The 27,803-nt window shown below is 35.4% G+C and overlaps 3 protein-coding genes across 4 annotated transcripts in view; all 3 read right to left on the bottom strand.

Moving 5' to 3' along the window:
* The window catches only part of LOC107754110 (unconventional myosin-Id-like), a 77,771-nt gene extending 67,970 nt beyond the window's left edge, over nucleotides 1-9,801 (bottom strand). Inside the window, exon 1 of the mRNA XM_016570431.1 lies at nucleotides 9,370-9,801. Coding sequence (XP_016425917.1) covers nucleotides 9,370-9,464 — 95 coding nt within the window. The 5' untranslated portion in view covers nucleotides 9,465-9,801. The remainder of the gene's footprint in view (nucleotides 1-9,369) is intronic.
* LOC107754097 (pyruvate dehydrogenase (acetyl-transferring) kinase isozyme 2, mitochondrial-like) lies at nucleotides 142-25,856 on the bottom strand. Of its 2 annotated transcripts, XR_001641542.1 has the most exons (13): nucleotides 25,615-25,856; nucleotides 24,446-24,587; nucleotides 23,724-23,795; nucleotides 23,180-23,364; nucleotides 23,010-23,099; nucleotides 22,761-22,838; nucleotides 22,481-22,557; nucleotides 22,295-22,393; nucleotides 21,305-21,415; nucleotides 20,737-20,850; nucleotides 18,922-20,008; nucleotides 989-993; nucleotides 142-152 (listed from the first exon to the last, which is right to left on the bottom strand). XR_001641542.1 is itself a non-coding variant. In XM_016570418.1 (11 exons), exons 1-11 carry the CDS (start codon nucleotides 25,730-25,732, stop codon nucleotides 19,865-19,867), a joined length of 1,230 nt encoding a protein of 409 aa, XP_016425904.1. In that variant the 5' UTR covers nucleotides 25,733-25,856; the 3' UTR covers nucleotides 18,720-19,864. The 2 variants fall into 2 exon arrangements, 1 of the variants encoding a protein (XP_016425904.1); XM_016570418.1 differs by lacking the exons at nucleotides 142-152; nucleotides 989-993 and having other exon boundaries at nucleotides 18,720-20,008.
* On the bottom strand, nucleotides 11,583-13,797 carry LOC107754109 (uncharacterized). Its single transcript, XM_016570430.1, has 7 exons — nucleotides 13,723-13,797; nucleotides 13,514-13,579; nucleotides 13,354-13,416; nucleotides 13,014-13,083; nucleotides 12,277-12,726; nucleotides 12,100-12,195; nucleotides 11,583-11,986 (listed from the first exon to the last, which is right to left on the bottom strand). Exons 1-7 carry the CDS (start codon nucleotides 13,795-13,797, stop codon nucleotides 11,583-11,585), a joined length of 1,224 nt encoding a protein of 407 aa, XP_016425916.1.
* Nucleotides 25,857-27,803: the final 1,947 nt, after the last annotated feature.

The raw sequence follows: 27,803 nt of genomic DNA, 5'->3' as shown, positions 1-27,803 counted from the left end.
GCTCAATCACTAACAATGAACACTCGTCTGAAACTGCTACAATATAAGTGGTTGATGAGGATTTACATAACTCCAGTTGTATTGCATAAATATAATGAAAATATCCCAGACACTTGCTCAAGATGCAGCAACTTTAAAGGAATGCTATATCACTGTATATGGGAGTGCAAAGAAGTTAGGAATTTTTGGAAAGATGTGAAAGGAATGATAGAAAAGATCCTTGATGTTAACATACCACTGTCGCCTTTAATCTTTTTATTTCATTTATATCCTTAGTAGATCAAGTTAAAAAAGATGGAGTATATATTTATAAATATATGTATTCTTATTTCTTTAAATTGAAAAAGTATATATGCACCAAATATAGGACGTTGGCTGAAAGAAATGGTAACAAATATGTTAATGGAAAAGATAACTTGTATATTAAGAGATAAATACATAATTTTTGATGGAGTTTGGGGACCTTTCAAATTGTTTTTTAAAAATGCGGTGGAGTTGGAAATGTGGTGACAGAAGACTAAAAAAGAGGTGATATTGTATCGTGATGTAGACATGTGGGGGCGTGTTTGAACGAGGCGTTTTAGGAGGGCGTGGACGAGTCTTAACTAGCTCGTGATCTTATCTATTCACGAGCCAGCTTGTAACACTCCAAAGAGAAAGGAAAACTTGAAATCGCATCATATTACCCCTTTAATGTAAAATACTGAGAAGCCTTTTTGTGTGTGTGTGTGTGTGTGTGTGTGTATGTGTGTGTGTGTGTTTTCTTTGTTACATGGAAATTTATATGTACATGTGTGTATTTAAAATGCAATAAAAAAATGTTTCAGTGTTAGTTTGTTTTTTGCCAATTAAATGAAATGTCAATGGTGGCAAATGTTGTTTTGCACCCCACTGAATTTTGTAATATGGACAAAAACAGGTAAAGAAAGAAATTCATACAAGAATGATATGAGGGTGAGTAGATGATAACAACGATTTCTGGGCCAACTATTCCTTTAATTGCTCCATACCTCTTAAATACTTTTTAAAAAATTTACTTATTCAAGCAAGTTAAATAGTTTGCAGTCAAAGATACACCCTTCATCACATAAAGACCAACCTTTAAAACACTAGGGTCATCTGAAGTCCCAGACAATTAGAGCTTGATACCATTTTTAGAAAGAGATCACTTGCCAGACTGAGGATAACTACTGGTTTCAGGCTTGTTTGGGTGGGTCTCTTGCGGTTATTTGCTTGTGGTTGACCGGGGTGGGGTGTAGCCTGTAAATTCCCTCGGACTAGTTGCAAGTAAGAGTAAAAAAGTGAGAGGAGTGAAAATTAACTGAACTGGACAGCAGCACAGGATAAATAAAAGAGAAACAGAGAATTAGAGACAAAGAGATGAAGTAAAATACAAAGACGGAACACAGGAATATCAACATGCAAGGCCCGCACACTAAAGTACTGACTTATAAGATGGTCCAACTCCTACATAGCAAATCAAAGCCTGTATATTCACAACTCCAGCAATGAAAGGATAATCTGTCCCTGATCCCTGCTTATCCCCGCATACAATTTACCACCAAGCAATCAGTGTTACTCAGTCCACAGCTTAACACAGAGCATGCAGGGTATGACCTGATAGCGAATTGTCCTCTGGACAGTCTATCATGCAGAGACAGTTCAGCCCAGAAGAATTTTTGGAGATCTCAGTTATGCCTCAGATGTTTCTCCTAAAATTCTTTAGGATAAATAAAGAGACAATTGTCAAAATATACTAAGAAAGAATACAGACAGAGCAATAAAATCAAAGCACAATAATTTGAGGAGAGTTTGATGAGAAATGTTGGACATCATTGAAATTAATTTGGGTATCACAATATTAAGAATGAATAATGGATAGGCTATTCATTTTTAGACTTGCATTTAAGTGTTGTTTTTAAAGACTTCAAGAGAGAATAAGATGACATCAAAGGTAATATAAATGCAAAAATAAAGGAAATGGTCATGCACTATTAAATATTCAATATAGCCCTTATTCTATATGAGACAGCTGCCATTCTTCTGGCCTGTTAATTTAATATTGGAAGCTGCATGTCACCCCCACCACAACAAATCTTCTCCCACATTTGAAATGAGTTTCTGTGCAACTTGAACATTTGTTTGCTGTTAAACACCAGCTGCTTCTGTACTGCTGACAATCCTTTTAAACTTAACACACACATCCTTCAACAGCAAAAAAGAAAAACAACAACTATTTTTCTGGAAAGCTCTTCATGCCCACTGGACTCAATTTGACTCAGTCTTGTCAAGCTAACCTCCTTTACAAACATACTACTGTGTGTAAAGCCTGAATGGGGAAAATGTGTGTCCCACTTGGCAAAACTTCAAGCCATGTCTTAAACGTGCAGCTTTCACGCTAACTTTCATTAGTTTTGCACTGACTACTCAGGAAATGAGAGCCAGGTGTAAATGTCAGAGCGCGCCAACATGCTGAAGTTTTTGTTATTTTGGCCCACTCCCTTCATTTTCTCCCTGAGATCACAGGCAATTTTGTTCTCCCATCAGGATGAGGGAAAGAAAATGAGGGAAAACGGAGGCGTTTTGATGATTGCGTTTCAGAGGTCAACGGTAAAGTGACTAGACATGGCCTTGGGCCAATCTCTAACTCATCTGAGCTTTTAGCACATGGTTCTGATCCCAATATGATGTCACTGAGCAGTAGCGGATGAGATGACGGCCAACTCGAGAAGAAAAAAAGCAGACAAAAAGACACAACCGGCCAAACAGAGTCAGACATTACTCAGCAAGCTATTTCAAGAAGAGCTCTCCATCAGGGTAAAAAGAGGGCAGGGATGGAAAGCACAAAAACAGACATAAGACGAGAAAGAGAGAAAGTACAGTTAATGAGGTAATTGGCTGAAAACTAAAGGAAAGGGAGAAGCAAAGTGGAAATTAGTGTGAATGTTACCGACACCTGGCTGTAACACGGTTCCACAGACACAGCAGGACAGACCTGCTTGAAAATGTGCTGAACCACTAGAGAAAAAGTGCATTGAAATACATGACACATCCATCATTGTGTCCCATCTAAATGCTATTAGTCAGAACAGATTACATATAATCTCATTAATGTGTCTATGTAATGTAATCAAGCCACATCATCGGTTGGAGAGAGGAAATGGGTTTCCAGCAGTGGCGAATACACAATTTGGGTATTATTTAGGAGTCGCTTATATCGCTTATGAAAAACAGACTAATTAAATTGGGGCTAGGATGTAGCCTGTTGTAAACATAAGACAGAAAGGGGTTATGGAAGAGGGTGAGGGGTCAGTCAAAACTGTAAAATATATCAAGGCTATAAACCCTAAAGACAGTGAATGTGAGTGAGAGAGCTCCTCTAACATGCTTAGTGGTATCAGTGACCGCCAGCCAAGGCACACACAGCCCACAAATGAGACGTCTGTGGAGCTTGAAGCTTATTCTAGGGGAAAAAAGGCCAAAAAAGCAACAGCCTTGTTTATGTAAGGCCGGTGATATGTTTCAGATTACAGGGGGTTGTATGGAAATTCTTGAGGGCAGACAGGCCCTTTTCTTTGCTGGAGAGTGAGAGAAAATCAGGCTGTTTTTTGAAGCCATCAAACTTTAAAGCAGTCTTTTGAGGGACATATCTGAGCCTTTGACCGTGAATGAGTGCAGTTGGAATTAAAGTTCAAACAGCTGATAAAAACATCACAGTAATCCACAACAATTAACATCATGTGAAGCAAAAAGCTGTGTGTTTGTAAGAAACAAATCCATTTTAAAGGCGTTTTAATTTAGCTTCAAGCAATATTATAGATAGAGAACTCGTATTTTAGCATGACGCAATGTTAAGAAGTTCAAACATCTTAAAGATGGATTTATTACAAATACACAGCTTTTCATTTCACAAGACGTTAACTGATGGACTAGATTTCTTGTCGATCACTGTAATGTTTTTATCAGCTGTTTGGACTCTCCTTTCTGACGGCACCCATTCACTGCAGAGAAGCCACTGGTGAGCAAGTGATGTCATGCTAAATTTCTCCAAATCTGTTTAAATAAAAAAAACAGAAGGTAAGCCCGAGGGTGAGTTTTCAGCACATTTTAATTTTTCATATCTTAGGAAATAACAAGGTTCAGTAGGGAAATGATTAGAAGAGATAAGATCTGAGATGTTATTCTAAACAAAAATAGGAAACAATCCTCCAAAACAACAGGGATAGAGCTGAACCATAAAGTAAATTACCAAAATAAAATAAAATAAAACCAATTCAGTAGTTTCAAAAATACAAGAAGTTGTAGAAAAATGGGATGAATCATAATATTCAAAAATGCACTGGCGATTTTTGCTGATTTTAAATATATTATTGCAACATAAGGTAAAAATCCCATCTACTGGGAGTACTGTCTGCGTTTTTATTAATAAAAAAAAGATCTGACCATACAAGAATCCATAGCTGCAAGCAAGCAAGAACCTCAAAGCAGGACAAGATGTACCATGCATTTGGTCAAGATCTATTATAGAATCACAGGACAAATCCTTTGGGCTTGTAACATTTATATGGAAAGTATTTTTCCAGTGGCATTCTTTCTTCATCTCTTCATCTCTCACACTGTGGACCTTTAAAAATAAGCAGTGCTGGTCAAAGTACCTAAATATACACATAAGGCACTGACCATAAAAAGATTTATCAAATTTATCATTCTTCCGTACAGGCCAAATCATATCTCTGCTGCTCCATCTATTCTTACAGGATAGGGAAATAAAACCTTCGACCTGGTTTCTGTCTCTGCGCAGTGCACCTGAGCTCTGAGAGGACTTTGATCTCTATGTAGTTTGCTGTGCAGGATGGGAATAGGGTTGCTATGTGTCACAGCTGGACTCCACGTGGCCCTGCTGTTAAGGCAACAAGTGAGCTTTTATACTGTTGATATGGGAGAGGCTTAGGCTTATTCGGCCAACAGGTTCACAGAACTGAAATCCTCAAGATATAACTATGACAGGAAGATCAAATTTAAACACCACTATTACAAATGGTGTCTTCGTGATCTTCCCCATGAGGACTTATAAAAAGTTCATTTCATTCAAAGACGCATACAGGCCAGAATTCAATTTCTTGCCTGAATTTATATTTGTCTCCAGTTTGTAGGCTATTTGTCCAGTGGCACCATACTGTAAATATGGAACAGAAACAAGCATATGTGCTCAATTTACACGATTTCCTGTAGTGCTCTTTAAACCTAACCTTAGACTCCTACTTACGGTTATCATCTGGCTGATTTTGCTCAACAAAGACCCTGATAAAAAGCTGTGAGGAAATGGCACAGATTTACAGCCTTCTGCTTTAAAAGTTTCCCTCATTCCACTCTATGACCACACAACACAGCAGGTCAATTTTTAAGCAATCATTTGCACTAGATGTGTAATTACTCTCAGAAAACGGAGAGAAATAGACCCCTGTGACTATAAACCTGAAAAACAGATGACTAGCAAGATATATTACAACTGTTGTTCTCGACTGGTTTTGCTTCAAGATTTTACATTTTACATCTAGTGACAAAAGTTAACATTATAGTCCATAAAATTAAATATGAAATTAATATCACCATGAACTCCACAGCAATATGCAAAATTCTGGGACCACTTAAGAAAGAAACAAATACCCAAATATTGTCATTTTACCAAGTGAGAGAGATATATACTGTGAACACTGTACCCAAATATTTTGGGGTCAGTAATATTTTAAAGAGATTAATACTTTTATTTGGGAAGGATGCATTAAACTGGTCAAAACTCACAGTAAGGACTCTTACAAAAGATTTCTATTTCAAATGAATTATGTTCTTTTATACTTTCTATTCATCAAAGAATCCTGAAAAATTTGTGGTTTTCACAAAAATATTAAGCATCACAACTGATTTCCACACTGATAATAATAAGAAATTTTACTTGATCACAAAATCATCATAGAATGATTCCGAAAAAGGATCATATAACCCTGAAGACTGGAGTAATGGCTGCTGAAAAGAAAATTGTAATAATTTCAATTTAACAATATAACTGTTTCATTATACCTTCGTGCGCATAAGTGACTTATTTCAAAGACATTAAAAAATGGTACTGAACACAAATGTTTAAACAGTAGTGTGTATATATATATATATATATATATACACATACACAAAACATGAGGGTGTGTTCTCCTCTCTTTCAAAGGTATAAGCCTAATATATTCTGCCACCTAAAATATGCATGATTATATGGTTAGCTGCATTTTATTATTTGCATTCAGCATTGTTTCTCTCCCTGCTCTCTGTGACCAGTATGACGCACAAGTTGAGAACCACTGCAAGATACAATAATAAACATTCAATCAATTGGCCCCTTTTCTTCTGTTTCTCAACACCCAACACAATCAAGCCCATTACACTAGCTGCTAGTGGCTTAAAGAACTGTGTGGGTCAAAGGTTACATCTCTAGTACAGGAAAATGCCAATAGGAAGAGCAGTGAGGCCTCATAAGTTGCCAAAACTCTCTTCCTGAGCACATTCTTCCTGTCACTTCTAGCCATAGAGTCAAAGGTTAACCTCATCATCTAAGCAGAGTGAAAACGTCAAGACTATCAAGGAAAGATTCAACTATATATACATAAAGTATACAGTACCACAAGTTCGAACTATGAAAATTACTAGTTTGTTGAAGACTTTTTTAGACTTAACTTTTTGTCTGAATGACACATGATAGCTGGAAGGCTCTGCCACGGCATACTGATTATCAGCTATTTCATCTGCAGTATCAGAGCCAGTGTCTGGAAGAATTTGGAACATGGTCTCAGGCAGCACTTGTAATTGTTTTTGGAAATGTGCAGAGGATTGCCAAAAAAATTCCCCAAGATCCTAGGGGCAGACAAAACAACACTGCCATATAAAGTCAAGCCCTCAGCGCACATCAAATTAAGCTGTTATTTCAGAATGCCCACACAAACTCTTGTTAAAAAAAATGCTGTTGTGTAAACACAGTCATGGGCAGAGTTCAAATCACGCTACAATGTACAGTATGTGTCAGCAGTCCCGACACTTGTTTAACTTTGGCACCTCACTGTAAAGAGCTTAAACCCTCAAAACTAAACAAACTGACAAACTTGCTTTAAATCTCTTGGTTAAACATTCTGTCATAGCTTTGCATAGAAAGGATGCATTTCAATTTTGTTATATTTAGGAGCTTCTTTGGCAGAGCAAACCCAGGCTGACTGTAAACACAGCTTATTTTACTGAATAAAATGTACACATTATCCAAATGAGTTCAACCGAAGTTTTGCTTTGACATCACATATGGTCATCCTGAATTCAAAGCAAACGGCCTTCAAAAGGCATCATATAAAAAGTGATTTCCAGTTCAACAGCACTCTTCTTTATCACTCCAGAGGGCACAGGATGTGATCTGGCATCAGCTCTTCCAGCTGAAGCCCCAGACACAGATGTGGAGACTGAAGAAGCAGGAAGCTGGTCTGGTCACACCCTCTGCAAATAACAAACTGCACACGCCATCTCCCAGCCAGGAAGAAAATCAGGCCATGGCTGAGAGGTGGGAAAAATAGACACCCTGTGCTTTTTGAGTCACTGGAACCAGTAAGCATCTCCTGTTGCTAATTAATGGCCAAGTTGTTTATCCGCATCCACATGGTGTTTGAAAAATGGATTCATAATTATCTATATATCAGATATACTACTGTTGAAAAGTTTTGGGTGATTTTTTTATTTATTTATTCATTTTTTTAAAGAAAGTAATGTTATTCAGGAAGGCCGCATTAAATTGTTGAAAAGTGACAGCAAAGACATTTATAATATTACAAAAGATTTACATTTTAAATAAATTCTGTTCTTTTGAACTTTTTATCCATCAAAGAATCCTGAAAAATTGTATTATGGTTCCTAAAAATAAATATTAAACAGTACAACTATTTTCAACATTGATAATAAGAAATGTTTCTTGAGCATCAAATCAGTATATTACTGTAGGGTGATTTCTGAAGGATCGTGTCATGTGACACTGAAGACCGGAGTAATTGCTGCTGAAAATGCAGCTTTGCTATCACAGGAATAAATTATATTTTTTAAATATATTATAGAAATAAGTAATAATATTTTTCAATATTACACTTTTTATTGTGTTGTTACTATAGCGAAGAAAGTCATATACACCTAGGATGACTTGAGGGTGAGTAATATATGGACTATGGAGTAATATATAGTTCACCTAGTTTGGGTGAACTAACCCTTTAAAAACATGAAATAATCATACTGACCCAAACTTTTGAACAGTAATTCATAATTTAATTTATACATTTGAAATTATTATTATTTATAGTTTATTATATGATCCAAAAATATCTCCCTCAATTAACTGGAAACACTACTTGTAATATGTCCAGAACAATAATTTAGTGTCCTTGTGAGACATCCACATATAGGTCACTAGTTAAGTGTCACTACAGAGAAGCATACAATTGATTTTATGGCATTGTAATATTAACCATTAACAAAAAGTTCTGAATTCTCAAACTACAATCACCTTCATCTTATCAGAGCCATCAAGTCATTTATTTACAGTGTGCTGATGAGGAAATGTGATCCACATCGCCAAAAACATAAAACACAATAGTAGGATATCCACTGCAAACTTGTTTATAACAATAAGGCCAATCAGAGGGCAGTGTTGCCATGGTCAACACACCTCTGAGCCTGTCATACAGCACTCTGGCTCAGCAGGTGCAGCCAGTTATATGATGCTACAATAGACACAGCAAACACAACAATGCTGTGAATTCCTTTAATATTGACATGAGATGTGTAATTCATTGTTCCCTTGACCTGAAAAACTTAAGGCTAGTTTACTCCAGATGTAATATGTACTATCTAAAATATGAGTCAATTACTGTTTCATTCTGAAAGATGTTTTGCAAGATGTTTTGAATAACTCCTCCATCTGACCACAGTAGATCCTAGCTAATAAAGCATTATGCAATGATGATGATTCAGATTTGTAGCCTATTATTAGTTACTAGCTCACAGTATGAGTTCAGTTCAGAAACATAACCACTATGTAACTAGGTGTAACACTAACTTGCATCACCTATTGATATGACTGTGTGTGTGTGTGTGTATAGATAGATAGATAGATAGATAGATAGATATTTTAATCATAGTTTAGGCAGAAGTAAAGAAGAGAGGTTTTTATTCTTCTTAACATAATTCAGATTCGACTTCAAAATCCAAAGCAAAAATACAGAATACAAGTACCATTATGATACCTGTCCCGTACCAAAGCACATGGCAAGAGGGATCCCAGTAGGTGAATTATCTTACCTGAGTTTGAGGTTGGCCATAAACTCTTCCAAAGAGACACTGTCCAGAAGAACAAAGTCCGCCTTTCCGAACTCCAAACTTTCGTGTTCTGCCATATTAACGCGTTAGTAATATAAGCAAAAAATGTAGAGCTAACTGTTGAATATCCTACGAATACACAAGTCAATTCGACAACAGCAAACAGCAGGGATAATGCATCTCCATGAATTTGTTTACATTTGCCTAGCGCACTATTCGTCGGCTTCTTTTCATGTTATTAGTAAAGGAATATATAAACACGCATTGTTTGTTAACTACAAGTTGCTGTCGTCTTCTCAAAGATTGAAATGCCTAAAGCTACACACTCTTTGGTCGCCTGAAAACTTCACACAACTTTACGAAGCTCCCGGTGTTTGAGTGATAGTCCGCTACATCGAGCATCTCGCCTCTCGTCCCTTTTTCCACGAGCTTCACTCGTCTCGCCTCTCGCGTAAGCCCCTCCCCCCGAGGGCGAGAGCTAAAGCTTACCTCTAAACATGATAAAGTTACAAAGGTGGATACATTTAGCGTCGGGTCGACTTTGGCAAGCAGTATTCACATCTAGCCTACTTAAACCTAGAAATATTTTGTTGCTAGTAGCATATTTATTTTTATTACGTAATCCCAAATTTACAAAAATCAAATTCAAGCTAGTCAGAAGTTGATCGCTGAAAATCAAATCATAATAAAATTAAATAGCGAAAATGTGCATTTCTTATCAGTAATAGTGGAAGCAAAGTGTCGCTTTTTGGATAGTGACTACTAGCAAAGGAATAAGTACTGTAAATAATACGTAGCATCTAAGTGAATTACACTTTTGGAAATTTACAAGTGAGATAAAAGTAATCTCACTGGATTGCTATTCATAATTTAAAAATATGTCCTTGTAACATACTAGCATCGTCTAAGAAAGGAGTAAATGTTAAATAATTTGTCATAGTTAGCATTATAATATCAGTAATTTGAAGGGGATAGTCACATTTGAATTGAGCATAGTTAGCATTCTTTTTAGACTACTATTAGTCATCAGTGAGTTTCTGAATATCCCTGGAATGTCCGTCTGTCCTCTGGCCATATAAGGAAATGGATACAATCCCATTTGAGTGAACCGTATTACTGTAGTGCAGCAAATTATTTAAGTTAATTACAACAAACCTGAAAATAAAACTACCCAAAACCAAATTTACAGGTAAGCACAATAGTGGTTGAACCTTTTTTTCTGTCTGTTAAAACATTAATAAAACACATTTATTGGTTTCTTACGTGATTTTGGGCTGGCACGTGCTGTCAACGTGTCTGTAGTGACCTCAAGACATGAGGAGGTGTTTTAAGTTTAATGACAACTGAAGATGGCTTCAGGTTGCTCTGTTCAGCTGTGACTAAGTGACATCCTCCCTGATTAAACACAATGGGATGACTCTGCTGCCCCCACCTGTGTCTCTAGGAGATTGGGACAGTATTATTCCTAAAAGTTACATAATAGTTTACCAAAGTTATCTACAATAATAATAGTGTAAAAGAAAACAAAATTATTTACAATGTTAAAATTTAAAAATGTTTATATTTAAATCGAATTAAAAATAGTGTATTATATATTATTGCTATTATTACTATACACTATTTTAATTATATTTAAATAAAAATAAATATATTTTAAAAATGTAATATTATGAAAGCAATATTTGTTGAACAAGATTACTTACAAATATAAGAATGTAAATTTAAATATAATTACAAAGTTTACATATGTACAAGACAAAATGTTTCATGGCATTTTTTATAGAAAAAAAGCAGTATTTTCATTTGAAATATATCTTTCAGCAAGGGAACAAATATTGTTTTCTTTTACACTATTATTATTGTTATTGTAGTATTTATAAGTATTATGTGGATACATAAATATATATACATAATAATGACAAAAAGTTGTTGTTTAGTCTTAAATTCAGAAGTTTTATGGCAAAGTAATTTTTATAGAAAATAAAAACAAATGTTAAGGGTATTTGCATTTGAAATAAATCTCTTAGCAAGACACGTTTAAAAATAGTTAAAGCAATGAATAAACAGAACTAGCAGAACATGTTTTACCACTGTACATTTTATGTAAGTCAAACCGACTAGTTGGCACTATTAAACTGGCTTCTAATTAAACTATAAATGTTCAGAATTTTGCTTCAGATGACACTTACATTCCCTTAGATTTTTCTCACCATAAGCAATGAGCCCCCAAAAACGATGGTGTTGGATGCATTATTGGCCCAAGAGCGGCCACGGTTATGGGTCACATAAACCGTAGCACCCTTGCGCAGAGTCGTCATGTACGTAGACAGATTCCCAACTGAGCTGGAGCCCTGAACATTGCTATGGGACACAGCCACCCAGTAATTATTTACAACCAGCCATAGATCAGTTGTCCCACTGCCCCCAGTCTGTGTGGAGAAGAAGAACTGATAGACGCCAGAAACCGGAGCTCTGAATATCCCGGTGCGAGTGCTGAAAGCCCCTCCTTGATTCACATACACTTTCCTGTACATTATCCTGTTCACTTTTCCTGAGATGCTGGCCGGGTAGGTGACAAAAAAATGGACGTTTGCTTTCACTACAGACCACAAGGAAAGAAAATGCTGCATTATTTTCCTTAAAAGGTAGATCATTTTAATAATACAAACTACATTTTCACAGTGTGATTGATGATAAAGAGAAATGACTCACCTCTACTTTTGTTTTTCTTACACATCCAGGTGATTTTGTCTCTGCTGATGCAAGACTCAGATTTTCTGCACTTTCCACAGACAAGCGTGTTAATATCTGAAAGGATGGTGTACAACAGACAATAGCTTATATAAATACCTCAAATTTTCCTTAAAATCCACTTGCATCGTATCTTACCTGCACAATATGCCATATGGCAAGCTACCGGTTTGACAAACTTGTAGACGTAATAGTTTCCCCTACACGCTTTCACTTGAATGGGAGGAGATTTGAACAAACAGCAGTTGTTTTTCCAGTTTCCACACACCTTGCGGGTGACCACCCCATCTCGTATCCGGGGATGACCGCCGACGAGCCACAGCGGAGCGTGCGTGCCACACATTTCTTTCTTCACACACCTCTCGGGCATCTGGATGGGTTTCCCACGGTAGAAGAGACGGTACCAGCCCTTCCACTGGACACGACGGTCACAAGCAACATTCTTGGTGGTGTAGTTTGTGGCTCTCCAGGCTTGGTCCAGCGCGGTATAGTGATTGCAGGGGTCAGAGGACTCATCACTGTCATCCTCACCAGAGCCTTCATCTCCATCTCCATCCTGGGTGAGGGTATACAGCAAATGGCTGCTGCCTATCAAAGACAGACATAAATAGCCCTTTTTTGTATAAATAAATAAATATATAAATATATATATAAACTGGATATGGACTGGATAGTATTAATGAATTAGCTTTGTCCAACCTCTTCAAATGAATTAACTGATAAACATTTTCAATTCTTTACCTATTGAACAATTTTTTAATAGTAAATAATTGCAATAATTATTTACTATATACTATAATCATTTAATAATAATAATAATAATAAATACATTTAAAGCATACAGAATTTTTTTTATTTATTTTTTATTTACTTACCTGTTTGTAGTGATGTCAAATTCATCACCACGTCTGTATCAATAGGCTTTTGTGAACAGTGTGGTAATGCCTGCAACAAAACAATCATAGTAGTTTCTGAAGAAAATAGTTTGTCTCACAATATGATACATTTAGATAGTTTGGGCCTTATTTTCACTTTGAGATAATGGCACAATTAATTATACATATACATTCATTATACATTATACATAAAAATTTTAACAACAACATGCTTAAATCTTTTTGTATGTCCAATACAATTTTGCGGGTCTGATTAGAATTTCTTTCTTTCTTTCTTTCTTTCTAGCAAAGAATCTTTCATTATCAGCTTTAATTTTACCTGGCTCAAGGCTTCTTGCTTTTGTTTCATTACTGCTTGTTCATGTTTCAAGTTTTCCATCTCCTAAATAAATACAGAGGAAAAATACAATGCTCATACCACTTTCCCATTAGAAACTGAAATGTTTAGCACTCAGAAGCATTTTTAAATTCACCACTACCTTATACACAACAGCAAGTTGCTCCTGCAAAGGCTGGTCAACCATATTCCAAGCTCTGAATTTATACTGGAAACAGCAATGAAATATTGTGAAATAAAATGAAGTTATTTGCACAGTTACTGTGAAACTGTAGTTGTAATGTAAAAATATTTTAAATTGTTGGTCTTATTTTTTTATAACATTATTATATTAACCAAATCAGTGCTTACTGAAATATCTCTGTTCGCAGTATCGGCTGCACAGATAACCAGCATGGTAAACACTTGAACACATAAGCAAAGCATCTAAAGGTGAGAGTAAAAACTGCATTAGATTTTGTATTATTTATCTATATACATTAAAAAAATAAACATAAAAATAAAATAATAATTTAAGGTATGTATTTTTAATTAAAAAAATGGATTTACTGTTCTTAAATCAAGAAGGTAAACTCTTGGGATTTTAAGATACTATAGGTTACCAATGCTTACTGTAAGTGATTTGATTTTATAAGTGATCTTTTTTTTATTTATTTTTTTATTTATTTATTATTTTAGAAATTATAAACATTTGAAGCTTACCTTTTCACAAAGAGCAGATCTCTATGCGTTATGCAAGTCAACTATATAGAATAGAGTTTATATACTGCACCAGATTATGGGTGGACACTACTGCCATGCAAAAGGAAGTTGCTGGTTTGACTTTCACACCAATATTCTCTTACATGAGACTGGTGACACTCTTCACAAATAAGGTGCTAACATGCACTTGAAAAATGGGCACAAGCAGTTTTTGAGCTCATGAGGTCAGCAAAAAAAGAATTGCCGCAAAAATGTATTTGCATATGTGCAGGCAAAATACTATTGAAGTTGCATAAGTCAAACTAGAATGTCAATGTAAAACTAAAATAAAAACAAACAAACAAAAAGGAGACAATGCGTTAATATATTTTAAAGGGATCAAGTTCAAGACTAGGTCAGTATTTTGCATTAAACTGAGTTTTCTTTGTTTGAACTTTAGGAAAAGTGAATTAGCTTTTTATGACTGACCAGGTTTTAGTTATGAATTACCAAGTCAACCATTATACTTACACTCACATTGCAATTTAACAAGTTATTTGACAGTTAGAATTATGCCTTTGCAAGTATCATTCAGAAACCACATGTCAAGACAATGGTTAGAGCAAAAAACCTAGTCTTGCATTATCAGCAGAATAGTGACGAGGACTACAAAAGTACTCCTTTTTGCACAAACACGCATTTTGTTTAACATATTATCTTAAATAACACTTTAAATCTATTCTGCATTGCTGTCTAATGTTCACAAATTAATATTAGATTCCTATGAGATTACTTTCACATTTAAAAACAATGAAAAACTGGGTTCAAATTTTCCAGCTAGGAGAAATACACCCATTGAGGAAGATTTAAAGAGTAATAATAAAGTATAAATGATAGTGAGTAGGAAATAGCTTCATGGAAAATATGCACAGTGAGTCAAAGATACACTTTCTTTGACTAATAGAAATGACTGCCAGTGTCTGGGGGAAGGATGCAGAAATATCTTGAAATAATAATAAGTATCTGCAACTTCAAAAGCCACCACTAGGTGGTGACCTCTAACCTATTAAAAACATTGGGGTTTTACAATTTTGCTGGACAGGAAATTGTAAATTACAAACCTGGTAGAGATAATGCATAACCATGTACAATAAATATCCACTTTGATATAGTTAAAAATATTCTGGTGAATTTATCTAATTGTGTAATGATCACAAACCAGTGAAGAATTACATTATTGTCTTGCTGAGAACTCATTTTTTTCTGTTGTATTTTATTTGTTTATTATTTATTCCATTTTATGTATGTATATAAGCACATATATATCTCTGTTAGTTGTTTGTGTGCCTGTGTGTCTTTTGATGTTTTGGTAAAATTATATATAAACAAACATCCTAATAAAGTACTTTAATTGTAGGAATCAAATCAAAGAGGTTTAATGAGTAAAATGGGAGTGATGAGTTTCACTGGTGGCTCATTAAGTGAACCACTCAGAAAAATAGAATCCACTCATACAGCAGCTCTCTACGATACAAAAGCTAAAAGGTACATTTCTGTATCTTTTTTACACCTAAATGTTACATATTAGCATTTTAAAGGTAGATAGTAACTTAAAATGACATAGTGGCTAAAGTGTACATATTAATCCCTACTGAAAGGATACCACCCTAGTGACAGTTTTGTGCATTTTATTTTGAGAGTGTAGAGTTATTTTAAATAAACGGAATCCACTCTTATCTCATCTGAGCATATTAATGGAATACAGTCAACAGAACATTGTGCTTTCGATCTCATTCCTTAACTGTAAAAACCATGCCAAACATCGTTTGGTGATGTATTAAAAGCATTTGGCAGTAACCCCAACTCTCACTGTCAACAGAGCAATGAGCAGTCGATTGTGTGATTAGATAAGACCAGGCAAGTCAGTACAATAGTCCACCCAGGAAAACAATGTTCATGTTTTGATGTGAAGCACAGGCCTCAGCCTTTTTACATAAGCAGGAGACATCAGTAAACGGCCCTGGGGAATGACAGGCATGCCAGAATGAGAACAGCCGCCTGGACAAACCGATTACAGCCTGTTGTGAACTGTGATATGTTTGCATACATTACACAACCCTACCCCACCCGACGACCCCTCCATCTACACTCACCCGCAGACAAACACGTATACTCCATCCTTTATGGCCTGCTTTGAGGGCTGTACTTTTCCTATCGAGGTTCCTGGAATTGGATACGGTTGCTCAATGCTGTTCTCGCACGTCTCTATAGATTCTAGCACGTGAGGGTTCGGTCTTTAACAGCTGCTTAACAGGGCGCTCTATGGAGGGAAGCCATCTGTTTGAGTTTCTTTTTACTGCTTAGATACACATGCAGTCTTGTGCACCTGTGTGGGAATATATAGCAAAAAAAAAAGCAATTAAAGAAAAGCTGTGGCACAAATGTTGACAGGTAATATTGGTCAAATGCACTCTCATATAGATTATATTAGTATTAGAAAATAAAAATTCTGTCTTTATTTACTCACCTTCATGTTGTTCCAAAGCAGTATGACTTTCTCTTTAAAAGAAAATAATTTGAGTCACGTTTGAGAAATTTTTAAAAATATATTATTTTGTTTTACAGAGGAAAGTAATATACTGTAGGCTTAGAATGACATGAGGGTGAAGTAAAGGCCTGTTCACACCAAGCAAGATAACTATATTAGCACCCACACCAATAGACAATATGTTCTGTTTATTATTTTAAAGTTTTAGCATATTATATCAAGTTCTTTAAAGTCTGATGGATTCTGACTGGCTGTTTTTATTGTTCATCAGCTAGGGAAAAAAATTGATATGAAATTGATTCTAACAATATCTTTCCTCTAGTCTATGGCATTATTGTTGTAGCTTTGGTGTGGACAGAATTCTGACAAAAAGTCAAAACTATGAGACAGTCAGGCCATAATATTTGAAAGTATGAGACAAAAAGTCAAAATTATGACATCGATGTCATTATTATGACATAAAAGGTGTAAATTATGAGGTAGAAAGTCATTATTAGGACCCTTCCTAGAAAATAGGAAAAACAGAAAATGTGGAAAAAGTTGAACATTTTTACATAATTATGCTTTTTTTGTCTTGATGGTGATTTTTCATAATTATGTGTGTGTGTGTGTGTGTGTGTGTGTGTGTGTGTGGCAGAAAGGGGCATCTACACTTAAGTACATACTAAGTACCTAAAATAGTATGAGGTTACTATCCCTGCGATTTCTGTACAAAGTGTGGAGATGTGCGATATATGACAAAAAAAACCACCATTCAAACAAATTATGAGCAGGAGCTGTCCATGATTGCTCAAAAATGAAAAATAATTAGATAAAGGAAAGGTTATCACATTATTTTAATGTTTATCTAGGCCTGAAATATTTCAGAGACTCCAGGATGTAAACAAGATATCCATCTAACCTTACATGGAGTGCCACATAGCATGTGATTTATTATGGTATGTGATATATTGTAAGAGGAGCACTTGTTTATCAAGCAGTTCTTGAGAAGGTTAATCCATCAAGAACACAGTAGTCTCTGTGGACACAAAATGATCCTGATGTTATTTTCACATTCAGCAGAAAGTAATTTTGTTCTATCACTGTACATCTGACCTTCATTTACTACAGGACAGATTAGCTAAGTTCATTGTTTTGTCCAGGCTTGTTGTTCCATTCATGCCTCTCATTGTTGCCCATTGACCTCACTTTCCATGTAACCTCTGACTGTAAGTGGTGTGTTGTTTACTATGAAATGTAACCTTTGCCTTACTGGGCAAAGGACCAATGTGTAGAATCTCGATCCACACCTGCCAATCATATTTGTTCTCTCTACAATACAGCCTTGAAAAAACAATAGAACATTTCTTAGAAAATCTTCTCATCCTTTGGGTCATCCAACATGTAGATCCTGTGTCTTCATTGGGACAGATTTAAAGATATTTAGCATTACATCACGTGCCCCTCACTGGATCCGTTGCAGTGAATGGGTGCCATCAGAATGAGAGTCCAAACAGCTGATAGAAACATTACAATAATCCACAAGTAATCAACTCCAGTTCATCATTAACATCTTGAAAAGTGAAAAGCAGATCCATTATTAAGGAGGAATAATGAAACAAATCCATTATTAAGGAGGTTTAACTTAAAACCATCCCTTTTGGCCAAAATACCAGTTCATAATCCATAATAACGTTTCCTCAAGTGAAAAAGTCCATCCCCCATTCATCAAAATCCACCAACATATTTGTTTAAAAATGTTTTGGACTGTTTTCACTTGTAAATGGTGCTTGATCTGTGCATATTTCTCTCCTGATTCAAACAAGACAACTTTTGCACTAGAGAAAGCTATATTATGGACAGAGGACTCATATTTTTGCTAAAATCTAGTTTAAAGTAAAAAAAAATGTATTGATGGATTCAAACATGTAGCTTTTCACTTCAAAAGATGTTGAATTGATGGACTGAAATCGTGTTAATTACTTGTGGATTATTGTGATGGTTTTATCAGCTGTTTGACTCTCATTCTGACGGCACCCATTCACTGCAGAGGATCACTGGTGCAAGTTATGTAATGCTAAGTACATTTTCAGCAAATTTTAATTCTTAGTTGAGCAATTCCTCATTAAAAGACTCAGTGTAAAATTTCCACAAAATTTTTGTTTATTTCCATTCTATACACATCATTTGCTTAAGATGAAAAATGTATTACAAAAATAAAGTTTAGATTTTCAAGGGTAACACAACATAAACAAAAATATAAATACACAAAATATGGTCCTTACATGTAAGGTTGTATGGTACAAGGTCAAAGCAGATGGTTGATTTAATACAGTAGGCACGCAGAGAACTAGTGGCCAAAGGCCCACATAACTGAAAAGGCAACAGCTGAGCAAAGGTCGTCCAGTTGACATCGAGAAACTAACTTCAGTCAATGAGGTATCTAAAATGCTTCAGCATGTTTAAGAATAAACATGCACAAAACACTGTGTTTGAAAAGCTCGGTGCATAAGTTGTAAGTGTTTCAAGTTTAAATCAATGAGATTATTGGTACATTCTAGTTCTAACTGGTTCTTTCTTAAACTCTTACACACCAGGGATCACACTGACATATTTGGCCACACACTAATACAGTCACAATTATGGCCTCCAATTATCTCTTTCTCTTCTGGCCATTCTGAATAGGAATACTCCTACAGCAGCAATCAGTCATTTAATTACAAGTGTTTCTTGATTGAATGCAGTGCAACATGCTCTTCTAGTAGACTTTTACATAAATGATCCACCACAGGTTGCATATTGGTTTTTATCACCCCGTCTTGGCCCTTTATCTCTGAATTCATGTGTTCCTGGGCTGGCACAAGCCTGTCGTTACATGCTGGTGCCACTAGTCTTGCTGGCCCTTTCCTCTAATGCAGTGAGCATGACCTCCGTCTGGCTCACTTCACACTGGAACTTCCACTTAACAGTCTTCCAATAAAGGAAGAGCCGTTCAGTGCAGATTAACTTGGCACTCTGTCCCACTTCATATGAGTTAGTATTGTTTAAGGTAACACTGTGACAAAGCCTAGTTTCTCAAACCTTAAAAAAAAGCGAATTATATAGTCATGGTGCAGAGGAAACCAATTGCATGCGACATCTATGGTATTGCTGAGAGACTACGTGGCTTCACAGTGAGAGGTAAGTTGGGACTCGGCCATGTGGACACTATGGCCATCGCCATTCACTCATCTCAGTCAGTCATAGAACTGTCCTTTATCCTTCCTGGAGGCTTCATGCTTCTTTTCACTTAGCCAGTCTGAACACGGCCAGGTCCAGAGGCTCTCGACTGGGGACACACCAGTCATCTGCCCCCTGCGTGACTTCATAGTTCCGTCGAGCAGTCTTATTAAACACTGGGAGTCTCTCGACTGAGTCAGTGGATAAAGCCTGAGGAGAAAACACATGATGTAATCTGTTACAACACAATGCAAAGTATTCTCTGATTTACAAGACGTTTCTAGAGTTTTTAAAAGTAAAAAATGTGTTCAGAAGACTTTCAAAGAATAGACCTTTGGCAGGGTAACGCTATGTTTAATTTCTGACAGGAATGGAAATGAGGCATGTAAGGAGCATTAGCGTTCAGTGGATTGTACGGTTGTTTAACAACATTCGACTGTTTAGCTGATGAATCGTCTTTCAGAAAATATATTTTACTTTATGGTTATAAAAAAACTGAAACAGAAGTGAAACAAGTAGTAGGAAAGAGGAGAAATAAAAAGCGATACAGTCTATTTTAGTAGACAAGAACTCCTCAAAGCAGTTTTGAAAGTTGTGAGTTGTGAAAATTACATGATTGTAGACCTTATGTTTATCCCTCTCAGCCTCGTTTTCATCAGTGTAAAATTCAATATGGCATATAACCTGACTAAGGTCTATAGTTACAAATTTTGGCAATAGTGTCATTCCAAACCTGCCAATGGGATAAAACAACATTAGACCCCACTTATTTCTACTGCATGGACAAAATTCTTCAAAATATCTTCCCACAAAAGAAAAAGTCATGCAGGTTTGGAACGACATAAAATTTTCAGAAAAAAACTAAGCAAAAACAAAAAACAGAAATTTCCATTTCAGTTTTTGGGTGAACTGTCTCTTTAGGCAGGGTTTAAATGTACCTTCAGGTGAATGACTGCATCAGTGCCATGGCCCTCCATAGAGTACAGCTGAAGATCACCCTGGAAGTACTTGGCATAGAGTCGAGAAATGGGCAACCCATAACCAAACCCGGCCTGTGGACAAAAGTTGGCTAATATTATAAAGAGGCAGCGTTATAAGAATCAGTGGGATTACTACTGAACTATTATAGTTTTTATTAATATTTTGTATTTTGTTTTTATTTTTATATTTTCAGTTATTATTTTAATTTTATTTAAAGTTTTAGTAATTTTGATGTTTTTGTCACTTTTATTAGATTTTGTTTTTTATATATAAAAATGTTTATATAGTTAATTTATCATTTCAGTATTAGTTTTAAATGAATTAAAAATGAGAAATTATACATTCTTGTAAACTAGCTCAAATAAAAAAAAGAAAAAGGTTAATGCTTATTTTATTTCAAGTAACAAAAATGTTTTCATGGTTTTAGTTTTAGTTAACTATAATAACCCTCTAAAATGGACACTTTTTAATATATGTACCTTGCAATCCCATTTGCATTTAATGTGTAATGCAGTGAAGTCTCACCAGGGGAGCCCTATGTTTATCATCCATCTGGGGTTTTGGTGCCGTGGAGTACATGTAACTGAAGACATTCTCCATCTTCCTGAAGGGAACTCCACCACCTTGGTCACTCATCTACAAAGACAAAGATGACATTATTAGAATAAAAAGTGGAAAAAAAGAGAGAAATAATGAGAAAGAGAGAATTAGGGCACAAAAAGAAAAACTGGGTTAACAGTGAGGGGGCGAGATGCCAGACCAACAGACAGGCACTGGCCATGACTGGTTAGCGTGTACCGGACTCAAATCAGCATTGTCAAGGTGACCAAACAACATGGCCAGTCTGCTCTCTTGTACTGTGTTGTGCAACAGCAGGTGTTTCACTGATGGGAAAATGACTGATGACTCTAGTTACATCAGACTACAATCACATGAAATTTTTATGAGTTTAACAACCATAAGGTTAAAAAAAATTATTAACAAATAACAATAAAAAATTAAATAATTTCATACCAATAAAATATTCAGGGATATATTTAACCAAAAAATATAGTATATAGTATTTTCTTACAATTTCAAAATGTAATAAAAATGAAGCCTATTTTAAGGATCTTTTGTTACAGTTAAGCACAATACATTCAATCCATCACTGCAACAAAATTAAAATCGCATTATTGTAATCTAAAGAATATTTTAAAATTTCACGTATTTATAAATCATTAATCATACTTTAATTTATGCAGATTTAGATTTTTAAAAAATGGTTTAAAGAAAGTATGTTTGCCATTTTATAGTGCTTTGACTCTAACAAGAATCACCATGAACAATCATTTAAAATAATGTAAAAATATAACCAATAAAATCTAAATTAAAGGGGTCATATGATGCGATTTCAAGAAAATGTGCATAATTGCCATGAAAAAGACTAAAATTTTGTTTTAAATAATTTGTTTACAGCATACTTCAATAATGCTTCTGGGAACAAATCATTTTAGTCTTTCAAATTAAAATCACCTTGACAGTGAGGTCCTCTCCTCCTATGGCCACCATAACTTGAATGAGTGGAAGATTACTGCCTTCTTTATGGTTCTCAATGGTCGCCCTCATTGCATTCTGAGGAAAGAAGCACATCGTCATGACAACATTAAGATTATAAACAGCATTGTTTCAGGACAGAATATGAGATGGGCTACAGCTCACCTTGAACAGTTCAAATAGCATATGGTACAGATGGGAAGGCACGTACACTATGCTAATAGGCTGGTTCCTGTTATCAGCTGTAAATAAAAGAACACAGTCACAGTTTCAATATTGCCTACAGCTGCTAAAACATTATCATTGCTAAGCTCTGAACAATTCTGCATGAAACAAAGAGAACCAATAGATGGAATAAATCTAGTATCAGGTATCTTACTCAGCCTATATATTGTGATTTTACATGCTATTTAACACGAACATAATGATATTTCTGTGTTCTTACTGTTGAGTTCCTGAAGCACCAGATCAGGTGAGCTGAGGTAGTACTGATCACACAGCATCCTGGCACTTTCATATGCATCTATATAAAAAAAATGTGATGACAAAATATTTTTTTAGAAACATAAAGGACTGCTTATGTATTGACTAAACAAATGGGTCACTGATTTTGAGTAGCACAATTGCAACAAACACCCACTCTACATGTCTGCTGTTTCATCAGATTGATAGCAGATATATTAGCATAATATACCTTTAACAACTTCTGCCACCTGGCAATGAGGGTCTATACTGCCAATGGTATTGGGGTGAACTGGATTTGTGGCACCATCAAAAACAAGAGCTGAAAAATCAGATAAAACAACATAAATACAAGCAATTTAGGAAGCAAGAATTATTATTTGGTCTGAATATTGTGCTTACTGTGCTGGTTGATGAGCATTCTGATTGATATCCGGCTCAGGTAGAAACGGTCCAGAAAATACTGAATATTCTGATTAGTGACTGGATCTTGACCAAATACTTCTTTATATTCAATCACACCCTGGGCCATAGTGGGTACAACATCATTGTGCCTGTTTCGGATGTTGACCAGAGCATTTACAAACCTGTGTGCATATTAATGACTGTTAAAATGTGTAATGAACAATGAAGAACAAATCTGGGTAATATCTAACCCCAAAATCAAGAGGAAAAAAAATAAGTATACAAGCCTATTTTTATATGTAACATTATTTTCATGACAATAATATATGCCAACCCTTTCAATTCTCAATTTAGCAATACTAATGAGAATTTGTGTAGGAAAATGTGCTTAATTGCCATGAAAATAATGGCACACAATAATGGGAAAAAAATCTTATTGACTAAAACATTGTGCTAAATATAATTTCTTGTTTTTCGTTTGATTTTGAGGTCAAATGTAGGATGTTTTTTCATGAAATTTACCCATTTAATTTCTACTTACTCCTCCAATACACTTTGGTCATCTGGACTTTTCTCCAAGAATTCCAAGATCTCCATCAAACTCTGTATATACCTTAGCAGACAAACAAAATAAATAGGATTGAATTTATGTCAAGAAATGTAATAATATTAAAACAAAATTAAATTCTGTGTGAGCACTGAATTTTTAAAAGTTTGTTTGTCCAATGTTTTCAGAACAGACTGTCAGATTTGACAGATCTTTGTAACATCATATATATAAACTGCAAATCTAAGATTTTGCTAAAGATAAATGACAAATGGCTTAAACTAGTAAACAGGTGCATTTACAAGGACATTGACCAAATATCTGTGGAAGAACAACCGTTAAACAGTTGTATACCATGCATATTAATGGAAGACTGTTTTGTTTTGGCTATGCCTAAGTTTCCACTTCCTAAAAGGCAACAACAAGGGGTTAGTATGACGCCTTAAAGCAGAGGTAGTGAATGTAGGACAAAGTTCACAGCAGAATATCCCTCCTTGAAGAAGTGCAGCTCCCACCCTGTAGGGCAAAGTTCACACACTGTGCAAGTTTAGAGTCTACTTGGAGACTCAAGTAGACCGCGGTGTTTGCGTGTCATACTAAATATAAACACCAGGTCTCTGACCATCTAATCGCCTTTTAAACAATATGTCGTTGCTACAGCACATCTGGTCAAAGTAGACGAGATTATGAAAACAGTAAAATGTTGTATAACTCACCAGCTTTGAACCATTTGTACAGAAGGTGTGGTAAGTAATCTTTTGGGGAGCAAGTTGATCTCTTTCATGATGTTTGACAGACGCACTGGCAGCTCTTGTCTCAGGAAAACAAAAGACGTTTTCTCACATGCGTTGGTGGAACCTGGAAGAAAGCAACATGTAACAAATAAATATATAGCACGGTAGTAAACACACGCAACACAAATGTTTCAACTATCGATTAGTACAATGGTATGGGTTTGGGACTAAAATGCTTGCACGTTGATCATAAACAGTGCAATTAAACACAGTACAATACAGATGTATGAACATCGCAGTGATTGCAAATAAAGCCAACAGCGGTTAAATGATGCAACACTCGTATCGGTTCTTTTGAGCAGTTCGTTTAAAAGAACCGGTTCAGAAAGGCGATTGAGCAACGTGTCATCACATTGTCTCTGACGTGCTGTAAAAAGTTCAAATAAAACATCATGTTGGAAAATATTGGCTTTGTCGATTAAACTGTATTAATAAGGATGTTTAATGTAATTTCTTGTGTCCCAGTTCAGTTGCAGCCATCAGCTCCTAAAACATAGAAATAATTAAAACAATACTAAAATTTCTTTACATCTCCTGCATTAAATGTATTTCTTAATTAATGTATTTATTTCAAAATAATATAATCACGACGAAAAAATAATTCCAGTATGTTTTATTTTTAGCTTTTCTGCTGTTTGGCTTTTCAATAATTTGCAAGTCCTTGGTTTACTCCAAATTGTCTTACTATCTGCTCAGTTCGAGTTCAAATGATAGAATTGTTCATTCAGACCGATTAATCGTTCAATAGGACTCGTAAACAAAATCCAGACTGATTCTGTGAGTCGGTTCAGCGAATTTCCTGAAAAAATTCCGATTCAAAGAACACAATTGTTCCCGAATCGGACATAGCTACACACAGCTGGTAAAGCAGTAAATAATTTCTGCATCAAACAGATTTAAATAACACATGCAAAGCAGCTACATAGTCATGCACGTAATCAGAAACGAACTACAGCGCAAAATAATATGCAGCTGACACACGATCACTTTCATTATAAACAGCGTTTAGATGAGGCTATTCCTTATCATTCTAGGATTGCAAATGATTTCATAAACGAACAAAGAAATAACACAGTATAAAGAACACTCACCAAAGTCCAGAAACTGTTTCATAGAAAGTGGAGAAGGTGAAAATTTGGAGAAGTGTTCAATGTGATGAGGCGCACTGGCCAAAGCAACATTCTTCATTATAAACCTGACGAACTTCATTTCGATGACTGGGTCGAAACCGAGATATACCCGATATATCAGCTGCAGAGTTTCAGTTTTTTCAATAGGCACGGTGTTTATAATGCATGTAGTGAGATGTAGGCTATATGATGGTCTACGAGGCAGCTGTTCTTCCAAGAACACTCAACAGCCAATCAGAGCCAGAGGTTCCTGTTACTAATACAGATCCGTCCAATAGCATGTGGAGGCGGGGCCATATGCTGCTCATGGCCCTATAAATATAAGCATTCAGTCAGGGACATAAACACGTGTGCATTGACCACTGTGTGGTTTGCGTCCTGAAAAGAGTACATCTGTTTTTCCCATCCTAAACTGTGATGATCATTATGAAAATCATGAAAGCTAAATGAATATCAGAATGTCAAGAATTGTATTGATAACGTAGGCTACCTATTAATTTTACCTCACTATACAAAATCTCTAGTAAAATTAAAAACTGGAGTTTAATTGCTTCCTTCATCTTTAGGGTAAATAAGTGCAAAAGTTACAACCTGCTGTAATAAATTAATAACACTTTTGCCAAGTCATTTGAATTTGATTAAATGAACTTGAATCACATTAAATGAAGTTAAAATGAAGTTATATTTAAAAAAAAAATATGGGGGGGGAATTATCACCCATATCATGTGTTAATTGCTTCCTTCATCTTTAGGGTAAATAAGTGCAAAAGTTACAACCTGCTGTAATAAATTAATAACACTTTTGCCAAGTCATTTGAATTTGATTAAATGAACTTGAATTACATTAAATAAATTAGAATTAAGTTAATATTTAAAAAAAAAATCTATGGGGGGAACTGTTGTTAGCCTATATCATGATAAAAATATTTTACAGTGTGACTTTGAACTTTATTTTACCCCACTGATCTTTTTCAGGACATATGGGGACAAATCCATAATATGCATAATTTCCCTGTCCAAAGATTTCTGTTTTTTAATGGTCAATTTGTGGTTGAGGACATTATGTTCTGTGAAAGACTAGGATAACATGCCAAATCCAGTCTTGCATAACAAGGAGACCTCGATAAGAGACAAGTCAGTCACCATCATGCATATTTCACTCTCTCCTTCCAGCCAGCAGTCAGCTGAGTAAATCAGAGATATGCTTATTTTAAAAGGTTATGTGCTTAGATGTATGACAAATGTCAAATGTGCATCTTTAAAAAATTAATTAACTGCGATTAGTCAGCAGATTCGCGTGTGCATTATAATTCTGAATGGTGCAATGGCTCTCATCAGATGATTTCTCACAATGGAGACCTAGATAAATCAATACGTAGTGGCTCTTTCCATGATTAAATCACAACATTTCCCATATGTTCAAATATACAGCTCCACGCTATTGAACAACTGCACCACCTTGTGGTCAGTTTTTGATTTTATTTTCAATTTTCCACCACCGTTAATAGGGGATTAAATCTGTTATTTAGAGCATTACATTTTAGTGTTTGTGGCCGTTTTAATGTTCTAGTAAAACAATGAAAACATGTTATGTTAAAACACTTTATGTGGCCTTAAACATGCATTTGAAACGCATGACCCCTGATAAAGGGAGCATGCTGAAGGAAGGGAGAGGAAGGAAGTTTTGAAACGCCTGGTTATTCTGTACTTTGTTAAATAAAATAATCAGATAAGTTGTAGTTAATTTCCTTGCCGTAAACTTTGTTATCTAAACTCCAAAGTATTCTGTCTATGCAGAAGTGATTGCATAGCCATTAAGACCTGAGTGTGTGGGGAGAAGGAAACATGCCCAGTGGAAATTTCCTTTGGTCGGACACGGGCCATTGATGTGCTGTTTTGTACCTTCACTGAATGGAACAGCTTGGAGCCAAATGTCATGGTCACTCTCATGCCATTCCTTTTCAGTATTTTTTTTTCCTACCAAGCAATATTTGACAACAGATTTCACAATAAACCCATTAAAATTATTAACAAATCCAGAATTTATATTCAAAAGCATCTATATTTTAATAGCTAGCTATGATAACTACTGTAATTCTAAAGATCTTAACTTTCAGAAGTTTTCCATTAAAAAAGTTAGAAATACTTTG

The sequence above is a fragment of the Sinocyclocheilus rhinocerous genome, unplaced genomic scaffold (genome assembly GCF_001515625.1).
Source record: "Sinocyclocheilus rhinocerous isolate Xijiao unplaced genomic scaffold, SAMN03320098_v1.1 scaffold502, whole genome shotgun sequence".
Classification (NCBI taxonomy): domain Eukaryota; kingdom Metazoa; phylum Chordata; class Actinopteri; order Cypriniformes; family Cyprinidae; genus Sinocyclocheilus; species Sinocyclocheilus rhinocerous.
Note: the sequence above shows the minus strand (reverse complement) of the source record. Positions and strands in the feature narration are given on the sequence as shown.